The 13,376-nt window shown below is 39.3% G+C and overlaps 1 protein-coding gene across 2 annotated transcripts in view; it reads right to left on the reverse strand.

Moving 5' to 3' along the window:
* Positions 1-2,423: 2,423 nt before the first annotated feature.
* mapkapk5 (MAPK activated protein kinase 5) overlaps positions 2,424-13,376 on the reverse strand; it is a 39,840-nt gene continuing 28,887 nt past the window's right edge. For both annotated transcript variants that reach the window (XM_073065788.1, XM_073065789.1), the window contains 7 exons: positions 12,463-12,543; positions 10,000-10,187; positions 9,585-9,705; positions 9,050-9,180; positions 4,075-4,190; positions 3,884-3,988; positions 2,424-2,617 (listed from right to left, as the gene is read on the reverse strand). In XM_073065788.1, the coding sequence (XP_072921889.1) occupies positions 2,526-2,617; positions 3,884-3,988; positions 4,075-4,190; positions 9,050-9,180; positions 9,585-9,705; positions 10,000-10,187; positions 12,463-12,543 (834 nt within the window). In that variant the 3' untranslated portion in view covers positions 2,424-2,525. The remainder of the gene's footprint in view (positions 2,618-3,883; positions 3,989-4,074; positions 4,191-9,049; positions 9,181-9,584; positions 9,706-9,999; positions 10,188-12,462; positions 12,544-13,376) is intronic.

The raw sequence follows: 13,376 nt of genomic DNA on the forward strand, positions 1-13,376 counted from the left end.
TCCCCAGTGTTCTGCTGTGATACAGGCATCGATCCCTACCCTCCACTGGCATACCTACACCAATAAATTGTTAACAACTTGCTGTGAAGAGGCTGCCTGCAAAAGCCAGTGGAGCATGGCGGTGCCAGGGGTATGACTGATCAGTACTGAGATGGTAGATGCTAGAACAGTGGTTCCCAACCTGGGGTCCAAAACATAAAAAAGGTTGGGAGCCTCTGGGCTACAGATTCCAACCAGTCTGACAGGATGAGCACAGGTAGGTCTGCCTCCATGTATCTGTGGGACTTCCAGGCACTCTCATCTCCAGTATACACCATTAAGCCTGTATTCGCAGAGCTATCTCTTGACTGGGGAGAGTTGTGAAGCCAAAGGGACAGTGGCTCGCAATACAGCTGAAAGAGCCGGAGGAATCTGTCAACACAACAGTAGCTGCTGCTAGCACCGAGGCCGCGCCACACTGCAGTAGGGGCCGGTGCCTGCGGCAGTTTCCAGCAGAGCAGGAGGGAAGGTCATCTTATGCCAGGTTCCCAATGCAATAACAAGGATGGATTGGCAGCAGGTCCTCGACACAGCAGAAGAGGGGTTTACACTGTCCCCAGTGTGACAGCAGATGGGGGTATGGATTAGGGAGAAGTGTGTGCCAGGTCCCTGGTACAATAGAGCACAGTCCAAACATGTATTTTTTTTTAAAAAAGTGATTGTACATGTATTAGTGTTCATGCTAGATGCACTCTACCAGAGCAGCACTCGGCTAGCACCAAGTACTTGTACATGCTCCTCTTGCTTATGCTGAAATCAGATCTGATTTCTCAAGTTCTCCACATAAGATACCAACAGAAAATACTTCTTATGATTAGTTTCCTTGTGCAGTAAAATGGATAATTAATCTATAATAATTAAATCCTTTAACTCTATTTCCTCTAATCCCGGGGTTCCCAACCTTTTTATGCCATGGAACGCTACCATTAACCGAGGGTTCCTTGGCCCCCAGGTTGGGGACCCCTGCTCTAATTCTTCTGATAGTATATTGAAACTTGGGTACCTCTCTTCCTCCCATTCTGCAACATCCTTCTGCATTAAAAGGCCCATTGTGCAATATAGTTCAAATTTGGTTAGTTACAGTGTTGACAAGAAAGGCAAATTGTTTTACTTCATCGCACCCATTTTTTCCCCAGCATGATTGCAAATATACATTCTACTCAACATCACAAATATGTGCAACTGATTCCTGTCTTGGTCTTTTAAGAGTGATAGTTCAGTGTCAGTTTCTTCAATAATGCTCTATCATTAACCAGCTGAGTTGGAGTACATACTGTCAGTTCCACTATTATGCATCTTGTCACAACTGAGGAAGTACCTAAAGTGCCTTCTCTACATTTGTTTTGGGCATTTTGTACCTCAAAAGAACTCCTGGCCCCTTACAATTTTATTATATTTCATACTTCTGCATCAAAAAGTTTCCATATGGATACTGATGACACCCAGCCCCAATCAATCACATCCCTGTAAACACCCAAGTAATTTCTAAAATGCCAGGCTGCCTGAATAACATATGGTACTGGGTACAGAAATATCATCCAATAATAATGGAAGGGTGAAAGGCAGCATTTTCCATCCTTCAACAATCTTCCTTTAGGAACTAACTCTCATCAGTAACTGCAAAATTGAAGCAGACAGCATGGAATCTGTTGCAGTTTGATTTCAGGAGGAGTCACAGACAACAAAGAAACAGACCCTTTGAATCACTGCATCCAAACTGATCAGCAAATACTCAAATGTTTATTCCACAACTCTTTAAGCCTTGACAATTCATCTATTTTGTCTGGATACTTAAATATTGTGAGAATACCTTCTGAACCACACACTCAAGCTATGCATTTCAGCTTCCCCTGACATCTAGTTCAGAACATCTCTTGCTGTTGGGGAAAAAGAATCTCCATCAGATGAGCTTCAGTTCTTGTCCATGTCCATGCTGCATAATCAAATCTGCTCCACTCACTCTCCTTTTCAAGCCCTCCAACGGAAGATCTCAAATCTTCTTTGGCCCTTTGCAGTCTCCAACTCTGGCCTCAAGCACTGAAATTTCAAATCTCGTTCCCATTTACAATATGCTTCTCAGATGAAAAAAGCCCCAAGTTCTGGAACTGCAAATTTGAACTTCATTTTAGCTCCATTAATATCTGCTATTTTGACCAAGTTCTTGGTCACCCGCACTAATTGTGTCCTTACATGGATGGATCAGCATCTAATTCTTCTAAGTGTTTGCAGGGGTTCCCAACCTTTTGTATGCCATGGACCAATATCATTAAGCAAGAGGGTCCATGGACCTCAGGTCGGGAACCCCTGGGTGTTATGAGTACTACCACAAAAAGCTACTACTACACAAGTATGAAGAGAGTGCCTAAAATTAAGTTTTGGAAACATTTCTGGTTTTTGCATTTTTTTGTTTTTTATTTAAATAAAAATCCTTTTTACATTTATCAAAGAATACTCCTGGTACAGTGTAAAAACAGCATACACTAATGTTAGGAATCCTGTGAGTTTGTTTGTTCTTCAATGACCTGTTTGACAATTTCTGCAAGTTTCAGACGATCGACTTTATCATTGAAACCCCGGCCTGAAAAAGACAAATGCACTGTTACCCCACAGAGAATTCTCCATTAAGGAGAATTTGCTGCATTAACAAGAGAATATTTTGAAGAATTACATGAGAGATTTTGTAATTTTTAAAGTGTATCGCTATTGCACCATTTCCTCAGGGACCACAAATGACTAACGTGCCAATACAAGATATATTTAATGTAGAACAAAACAAATTTGACTCTTTATTTAGCCTCAACCATATTTGAACTTTCCTGTAGCAGTTTCTGCTTTTAGTTCAATTTTTAAAAAGTAAAGTTTGAGCATGAAGCTTAATATTTGCAGACTGCTTCAATTTTAAAAGGGTAAAACACTAGCTGGGGATAGAGCAGGAGTGCGGGTGCAATACTGACTGGAGATCTTCACAAGCACAACTACTTCACTCTTCACAGTTTTATTTTAAAGCAAGGATTCCCAACCTGGAGTACACAGACCCCTCAGTTAACTGTAGGGGTCCATGGCATAAAACCCCTGTTTAAAAGGTACCAAATCAAAGTGAGTAACTCTGCCGTGGATGGTCCCAAGCCCGGCTGTGAAAGGTGGTGGGTTGGGCATGGGGCGAGCAACCTCATCCCATAAAAACTCAGAGCTACAGAAACTCTAAAAGAGTTTCTTTAGAGAGGAAGGTTCTTCACCTAGAAAACATAGGAGGTCATGTGGTGACAGCAGAAGCCGATCAGCCTCCGGCCCAGGACCGGAGGAGCTGCTCTCAGCAGCCATGCCCCAGTAGAGGTGATAGGCTAAGAAGCAACAGCAATCAATCAAAGCTAGTACTCAATTACTCATGGTCAGAATTGATATCAGGATTTGAACCATTAAATCCAAATAAAATTACCAAGGCAATAGGGCAGAGCAGTTGATGTTATGGACATGATTATTGCTTTGTTCACAGTAACTAAAATGAACAGGAATCAATGTGGAATGCTTCATTGAGTGCCATTCAATCAATGTTCAGTATTCTTAGGTTGGGTAGGAATTAGCATAGGTAATTGGTCAAGTAGACTGGGAAAGTTATTGCACTGCAAGGGAGCTAATCGCGTGGCCTACATTGAGATGGATGGTGGCTGATGAAGCCGACTTTGATCACTGCAGCGGAAGCCCGTCCAGAGAATGTATTGGATAATTCTCACCCTGTCCAGAGGATGGCAGCTGATAATTCAGACAATGAAAAGTTGGAGCCGTCACCATCACTAAGCCCATTCTAAACACCATGAAAAAATACACCAGGAAGCTATTCTCTCACCGTTCCAGCTGAGATTCTGCAGTGTATCACGCAGAACTTTACAGTCTTTGTTGTATTTCCAAGCCTCTTGCATTACCTCATTTAGCTTTTCATCTTCATTCTCTCCTACAAAACAGAATTTCAGCATAAAACCTGTGCAACTGACATAGTCTTATTTTAATTTAATCCTTATTCAGCATCAGCTGCCTTACCAGCCTGAGGCAAAATGCACTGGGCGATGACATCCCGCAATTTCTCCACAGCGACGTTGGCATCCTCAGCCTCTTCCTCTGCATCATGAATATAGACACTGTCCTTGGGCCTCGTGCTGTAACAAAATGACATTCTATTATGGGAGGGGAAAAGTCCCTGTAAAAACAGGCGCAATTAGCCAGCCAAATCCGAGACACATTTAGTGGGCTAAGACATTAAGCAGGCTTATTTTTCTTAAAATAAAACAAACAAAAAATAAAAAGGAAGGAAAGGTAGAAAGAATTAATAAAAATGAAAAGCAATTAAAAAGAAAACACGAGAAGAGCGACGGGAAAACTGACATTACCCATCTCGCCCCCACTACAAGTGTGCCATCTATCAGGCGATCGCGCTGTGGCACTGGTGATGGTCATTGGAGAAGTCCGACGTCTGGATTGCCTGCCTCACCTGCTGGCTGAAGGAGGCTATCTGGAGGCAAACAGCCATATGAGAAAAACAATAATGGGGAACATTTAGGGAAATAATATTTTTAAAAATCTTCTTAAAGGGGAACAGTCTTCACTTGAATCAATGTATAATCCTAAATGTGATAAAAAGGACATCCCTCCTCATCGTAAGATTTCATTTGAAAATCTGTAGTTCAAATATTCCTCTTCACAGGTGTAACAACAGCTGAATCTCCATTAAACCCCATGCACTGATCAATGTATTTGATTTGTTGATAATAACCCCATATGTTATTCAACTCAGTGGCAGTCCAACAAAGACTTCCTTATTGAGTTCAACATCTCCAGCGTTCACTTATCACACAAGCCTTGCCAAAGCCAGAACACCAGCACTCTGATCATGTCTGGCTCTACACTTTCAATGATAGCATTTGGTTTTCTGTACACTTACTAGCATCTCAGCCTTGCCTGGATCTTATTTTATGCTTTAAAACCATTACTCAGATGGAGAACCAGGATTGTTGTTTTGTGCAGCATCTCCTGTGCTGTGACATCATGAAGTTCCATGTCAATAACTGAAATGACGGCACTATCTAGGAATTCAACAAGCCTAGAGTGAATTTTACTCTTCCGTTCAGATCACCGCTGAAAATGCCATAACAAGAAACCATAGGCAAAATTTTAAAAACCATGAAAATAATCAAAGAGAGGAGGAGCAAGAAACCACATGCACCAATCTTTATAACGCTTAGGACTGCCGTGCAATTCAAATGAACACAGTTTCCCTTTAAGGAGGATTCAACTTGCAGTATTGGTGAAAATGTCTGACCACATGGATTGAAACAAGTTTTAGAAAGTGTCCTTTTGGAATGATGTCCATTTCAAATAAAACCTGCTTTAACCAAAACTTTGAGAGGTTGCTGATGACTCTGGGTGAATGCCACACACTGAGGTACTGAGTCATACAGACCTGCAAGCTCTCACGTCTGTCTGGATTAGCTCCTTGCCAGAGGCAACAACTAATGGCTTCAGTCCCAGGATTGGGGGCAAAGGTGGGGGTGGGAGAAGGGAATTCTCAGGGAGAGAGGGTGGGAAAAAAATAACTCATCCAGGTCTTCCCAATAGTGCTTCATGTAGCTGTCAGATGTAAAAATGGAATGGGCATGGCTGTGATTCTTCCTCCTGCTCCCATGGTCAAACTGCCTGCTGCCAGCACAACCCTAGCTTACATAAGCAGAATGGACTCTTGGAATTGGTACCAGGAACAACAAGTACCCATGCAACCACCTTCCAAGATGTGTTCAAGGCTTGACAACAATACTAATTTTTAAAATGGTTAAAAAAAATTAGAATATTCTTCAAGTCTTTGGGTTTATGACCACCAATGTACTGAAATAATTTCCAGACTCAAATGGCAGTTAACAGTTTTATTAAAAGAGGAAGTGATTGCAGTGATGTAGTAAACAATACCGTTCTGTTAAAAAAACCATTGGGTAAAATAACAAGTCTCCTGTTTCAACTTTTTGTGATAAACATTAACTGCTTGTTAAACTTTAATTGAGATTTTTGCACCTCTATCTTGGATTCAGTCACATCTCTCTGCTACAACTTGTGTAGGTTCATCAGCTAGAAAGCATAATGCAGAATGCTGCTTTGCCCCTCCGCTAAAATCTTTTGCCAGGTTTCATAGCCTTTATGACACAAACAATGCCTTTTGTTTCTCTATGTTATCACATAATTCAAATACACTGAATTATGTTAAAATCTTGTCACTTCAGTTTTGCAATATACCTTAAAAATCCCTTGATATGTTAATAACTTAGTCTTATCAAGTACTTTAATTTAGAAAGCTGATCTCAACTCACTTGTAGACTGTTATCCAATATTCAGTTAGTACTAAAGGCCCCAGACAGTCTAGCAGCAAATAGATACTTTGCAGAACATTAAAAGCATCAGGAACTGTGCCAAAAGATTATAAAATCAAATTATTTAGCTTTTAATTACAATTATGTCCTCTTCTTCCCTGAATGCATAATGGATATGGTTCAAGAAACACAGAATGCCTTTAGGAACTCAGGTTAAGCAGCATCTATGGAGAGGAATAAACAGTTGACGTTTCTGGCAGAGACCTTCATCAATCTGGAAACATCGATTGTTTATTCCTTTCCATGGAAGCTGCCCGATGGCAGTTCCTCCAGCATTTTGTGCGTGCTGTTCTGGATTTCCAGCATCTGTGGTCTCTTGTGTGTTTATGGATATGGTTACATTAACCTACACTTCATGAGCAAAATTAAAGATGACAGTCAGAAAATAATTGATCAGAAAGTGCATCACAGCCAAGCCAATCCTGACCAAAAAAAGAGACACTTTCCAGCAATCCAACTCACTGGCAGCAAAAAGCAGGATCTTCAGCTGGTTTAGATCTTCCTACCCATGGGATGCTTAAGCTAACTGCAGTCCTCCGACTGTTGTCCTGTGCAAGATCAACTAATCTAGCACAAATGATCAAACCTATGAACGTGTGGTCTGTACAGCTTATACTTTGCAGTACACGAGAATGCTCAGTTCAACGACGTGCACTTGAATATTTAGAAATGAATAATTCTGATCTCAGCAGGGAATGTAGACAAACCACAGCATCTCTTATTCACAACCCTTTCTGTACAACTCTAAATACAACAACGTAAATCAAAATTGGATGATGAATATCTGTAAAATTAATCCATTTGTAAATTTAATATTCTTCCAAGTGTGATTTTATGCAGAAAAAAGTCTTTTACTGAAGTTCTCCCAACCATTGAGCACATCTGCAGGAAACACTGTCGTAGGAAAGCAGCACCCATTATCAGAGATTCCCACCACCTAAATCATGGTCTCTTCTTACTGTTGCCATCAGGTAGAAGATACAAGAGCCTCAGGACTCACACCACCCGGTTCAAGAACAGTTCCCACCCGTCAAACATCAGGCTCTTTAAGAAAAGGGATAACTACACTTGCCTCATCATTGAAATGTTCCCACAGCCAATTATCTCACTTTAGGGACTCTATCTCATCATCTCATGTTCTTGTTATTTATTGCTATTTATTTATATTTGTATAGTCTGTTGTTTTCTGCACGCTGGTAGATCTTTCATTGATACTGTTATAGTTATTATCCTATAGATTTACTGAGTATACCTGCAGGAAAATGAATCTCAGGGTTGTATATGGTGACAAATGTTCTTTGATAATAAAATTTACTTTGAATTTTGTTTTTATTCTGACAAGTGTATAATACATTAATTGGTTATTCACAAAATGATTCCTATTATTTGTCTTCCAGATTTCACAACACTATTTCTTTGCAAACTAATTCCGATTCCAAATTGAAAAGTGGGAAAAAATTGTTCTGGGTGGGGAAGAGAATGGCAAAGGAAAGAAACATAGGGCACTACCTAGGCACGTCACAATTGAACTATTTAATCAAATTCTAGCACAGAGGAACAAGAAAGCAGGAATACACCGGATTTACTTCATCTAAAATAAGAGCTGAATTTGCTGCAGCACATTTTAAATAATGCTAGCAAAAGATTAGATTTATCACACATACAGTAAAATGTGTCATCTGTGTTAACAACCAGCATATGCTGGGGGCAGCCCGCAAATGTCACTACACATTACAGCACCAACATAACGTGCCTACGATCAGGGATTCCCAGCATTTCTCATGCCTATTACACAAGAACCCCGTGGACCCCGTGTTGCAATATTCACCTGATGCAGAGAGAAACAATTCCATGGCACACTGGACATTCATTAAATTTGATAATACGGGAAAACCAATTGTTTTTGTATTCTCCTAATTTGTAAGTACAAAAAAAAAAGCCTTGTTTGGAAAAAAAAAAGTATTTTACATGTCCTTTATAGACATGAGTGTTTTGGAATTTTAAAATGTGAAAGCCAATGCAACAGTCACATCTTGTCCTAACAAACGTATCCAGTTGATTTTCCAATCACTCTACTGTCATTTCAGGACACTGAGCCAAACTGAGAAACTCACAGAAATCAATCAGCAGAGCTGAAGTATTACTGTATCTGTAACCATCCTGCACTCCAGGGCTCAGTGCGTTCTCCTGCACTCAGCTCACCTTTCCTTGTGATCTTTATCTAAAGGGGACAGGGCATATATCCATCAGCATATGAACTGGGAGATGTGATCAGTCAGAATGTTGCAGTAAATTAAAATATTAAAAAGATTGCAGATACTGGAAACCTAAAATATACACACACTCTTTAAAAATGAGCTCAAATTGCTTGAAATATTATTCCAACTTATTTGCTCCTCTGTGCTCAATTTTAATGTAGAACTTTACGAAATTTGGCACAGCAAAAGAACAGATGGTAGGCTTCATTGCCAAATACTGTAAAGAAAATTTGCATGGTATCTTCACAATGCCAAGCACCAAACAGAAATTCCACTATAGCTTCACCGAGATATCTCAACACCCAGCATGTCTGAGCCATATACATTTCATTCAGTACAACTTACCCCAGCAGTTTCCTCTTGCGAAGAATTGGATTATTAACAGAGTTTAGAGGTTTAAGGCTCACTTTCAGATCCTGAATTCTCATACTGGCCAGCTGTTCTGCATGAGCCTGCTGGATCCCAGCAACCATTGCCTGTAATACACAGATTCAACATCAACACATGCTCTGTTACAAGACAATAAGAGACAAGCAGAGGAACGATACGAGCCTGCAAACAGATGTAACGACTGCCACACAAATTTCTGCCCGAAGAAAACTTGAGAAGAGGCTCCAATGAATTTCAACAAGAGGAACAGAAAGTCTTAGATGAATCAATTTCTGTGGTTTAAAACTTGATGAAAGTCTAAGAATCCCTTATCCTAAATTTTGTCACAGGCTCTGACTTTGGAGTAAAATTTTCAAGGTTAGACATTACATGAGTTTACCATCCCAGTTTAAGTGATATGAAAAATACTAACTCTTCAAGAACACAGACATTTCTGCACCACAAATACTACACGTAATACTAGCCACTAGTTGTGACCTAATCGATTTACCTTATCCATCATCATTTGAGAAGATGGGAGAATGTTATCTAAAGCCTCTGTGGAGTTCAGCCAGGGATGATCCAGCACCCCCTCAATATTGAGCCGCTCCTCTGGCTTTACCTTCAGCAATCTGCGGAAGGGAACAATTTAACAGTGAAACCAGCATTCAAAAAGGAACCAAGTCCACAAAACTATTTCTATTAGTAAAGAAAAAGCATATTACAATCAGATTACCAATTCCAACCAGAAAACAACCAAACACCAGTTGACTGTAATATATGTCCAATAATAGAAAGGTTTGCTGAGTGCAAGGTCCACCAATATTTTGTCTGGTTGATTCATTGTTACAAATTTCTCTACAATGTCTCCAATACTACCTCAGACTAGTCCTACTATACAACAGAGACCCAGCTATTCAACTCACTTTCTCACAATGTCCTTTGCCATCTCGGATATCTGACTCCACTCTTCCTCTGGGAATTCAAAACTTCCCGTCATGATCTTTTTTCGCATGTCCTTTGGGATTGTCCGGCTGTGATGTTTGGAATAAAACGGTGGATATCCACATAGCATCACGTAAATAATTACACCCAGCGACCACAGGTCACAGCTCTGGCATAAACAAAAAAAGTTTTTATATAGAAAAATGCCATTTATAAAATAGTATGGGATTATATCTTGGGGTTCCCTTGGTGAATGTGCTAACGATCTCTCCCAACACCACTTGGGCGGAAGCTAGTTAGCCATCGCTCAGGTCTGTATCAATGGTGCTGGGTAGGATAGGAACACGTGACCTACAAGGCTTTCCTATTTTCCTGCAGAAATTTCCCATTTTTGATTTGCTTAGCACTATCTACTGCCCCTTTTTCAAGATTGGGAACATCAAATTGGGGTGGGGGGGTGGTGAGAATCTTACAACCACCTGTTTCCGTATCCTTTACTATTTGCAGTGTATCACTGGACTTTTTTTTCCAAAATATCACCAGACTGCATCAGATATACAAATGAAATGATTAGCATACAAAAAATATATAATTTTAATCAAAACTGTATTATTTTAGTTATGTTTATTAGCTGGAAATGAAAAGAAATAAAATATTGCTAAGACTTGTAATGAGATATTTTTAATAAATTAAGATTTGATTTTGTAAAAGGATATCATAAAGAAATAGATAGGGAGAAGATTCCTAGTTGGGCTCAGCAATGTTACTGTTATCCATAACAGGTGCTAAAAACTAATTATTTTCTAAATAATCCACAAAATAGTGTATTTATACAGTATGTTAAACTTGATGACTCATTTTACATTATGTAAAACATGCTGTTTCAGGGAGGCTTCAGTAACTTACTTTTACTTGTCACTGGTGCTTTTAAATAAACCTCTAATTTTATTTTATTTAAATACAGTGGATTCCAGTTAATTAGGTCACTGGTTAATCAGAACAGCCGTTCATTTGTAACAACTTTTAAAGAACAAAAACTACATGAAGAAAATAGCTGAGAGAGGCACTATGCTGCTTAATCTTGACAGGAGACCGTTGCCGAACAGTTTCAAACTAGTATCAGTTGCATGAACTTGTGTGGCTGTTAGATGATCAGTTTTCAAAATAGTGTCAGTCATGTGTGTTTGTATTCAAAAAGCAGTGATTTTTGTTGCTGATAGTTGGTGAGAAATAAGCAGCAAGACAATTCAAAACTGTTTTGCTTGCTGTGGTTTTAAGCATCAGGATTGAAGATGCAAGAAATAGCTGGGAGTGAAAATGAGACAATTTCACAAATTCAATAATTTGACAATCATCTTGAATGTTACAATGAAAATGAAAATATAGAGGATGCAATTGTCTAAAGCATTGTATGAAGATAGGGACTAGGTGTCCCCGCAGATTTTGTTCATTTACGGTCAATCAAGAAAATACTGCAGATGAATTCCTCTGTCGATAACTATTAGGAACTAATAGACAATTGTCTAGTACTGTAGAAATACTGGTATTGTTCTGTATTTTATTTAAATACATAAATTTTACTCAGTTAAATGGTAGTTTCTCTCTTCTGTATCCTTTAACTATTTCAATGAAACTTCAGCTAATTGGGGCAGCAGCTTAATTGGGCCAAAATGTACTGATCCTGCTGTGTCCACATTGACTGGAATCTACTGTAGTGATTTGAAACATCCTTATTTTGAGGGATTAAATTTTGAAGCGATTAAGTGATCAAAAAAGAGGCAAGGTTGATGCTTCTCATCAAAACAGCACGTTTAACTATTTCCTTGTTTAAATAATATTCAAATCTTTCAGAATACTCACCAGTTTACACGGAAGCTGGGCAACATGAAAGTGCAGCTCAAGATCACAAACACAAGAGATTTTGCAGATGCTGGAAAACCAGAGTAACATATACAATGTACTGGAGGAACTCAGTGGGTCAGGCAGCATCTATAAAGAGGAATAAAGTCGACATTTCGGGCTGAGACCCTTCATTACTGTTTATTCCTCTCCATAGATGCCGCCAGACCTGCTGAGCTCCTCCGGCATTTTGACTACATCTCAAGATGTCTCACTTACCTGTTCCGCTGGCTACCAAGGAGAGAGGGGTTGGAAGAAAGGACTCTCCAAACACACAATGCCAGCCTGAGATTACCAAAATTACTATGGAATCATAGCTAAAAATTGTTCCAATTTGGGAAGGTGGGTTGTAAATGGACAATGGAAAATGGGATGGCAAATGAAATAGGATAGAATTACTACACTGTGGAAAACTACACATTTATCTCATTTCCACATAATGCACCTTACAACAGGAAGGGAAGTAAACTTCATTTCCATCATTTAACAAGTGAGCCTGCCCATTCTGTTTCATTCAAGATGACAATAAAGTGGCAAGGAATTACCTTATTGTATGTGTAAGGAGTTGGCGAGGTAGGTATTATTCCAGATTTCTCTTTCTGATGTCTCCTCTGTGCCTCCAATACCTGCATCAAAAATAGCAAGAAGATTAAAATTGAGAAATATATCATGGGAGTCTCCTTAAATTTCACAAAATTTAAAGGTAGAACCTCAATTCATTTCAATAGTAACAAAGTACATTAAATAATTTAAAATACAGAGGAAAACCCTGTTTAAAAAGACCCTGTTGTATTTAAAGAATAGTGGTGAGGAGGCTGTGGAATAAAGATACAGATAGAGATGTAGTGACTAGTAAATTATTGAAGGCACGCACAAACTGTCAAAAGAATACTGTGGACCTGTTCCCTGATGTTTTTAATCCCTCTCATTTAAGTGGACTAAGGTATCCACCTGCTTCAATCATACCAGTACCCAAGAAGTCTGCTGCGTTACCTTTTCTGAGCGATTATTATTCTATTATGGATTTATTGAGTATGCCCACAACAAAATGATTCTTAGGATTGTATATGGTGACACGTATGTCATTTGATAATAAATTTACTTTGAACTTTGATACATCTACTCTGGCTGGCTCAGCTTTCCTATGAAGTAAACACTGGCTTACTCACTCTGTGGTATGGCATGCAAAAATATACCACACAAAAAAATTCTTTCCAATTTGATTAAAATGTGGGAGAATTTCTTCTGAGGGACGTAGTGCTTAGTCACGACAGTCTTAGCGAGTTCCTGTTGACCCAGCTTGGAATATCTAATGGCGAAATGAGGGGGGAGGGGAACCAGAGTGAGGGGGGATATGAGGGGGGAGGGGAACCAGAGTGTAGGAACAGATGTATGGGAGAAGGAAGAAAAAGACAGTAAAGTTCTTTGTACTCTTTGAGATAAACAGAGAGGAAGAGGT

The sequence above is a fragment of the Hemitrygon akajei genome, chromosome 14, assembly GCF_048418815.1.
Source record: "Hemitrygon akajei chromosome 14, sHemAka1.3, whole genome shotgun sequence".
Lineage (NCBI taxonomy): Eukaryota > Metazoa > Chordata > Chondrichthyes > Myliobatiformes > Dasyatidae > Hemitrygon > Hemitrygon akajei.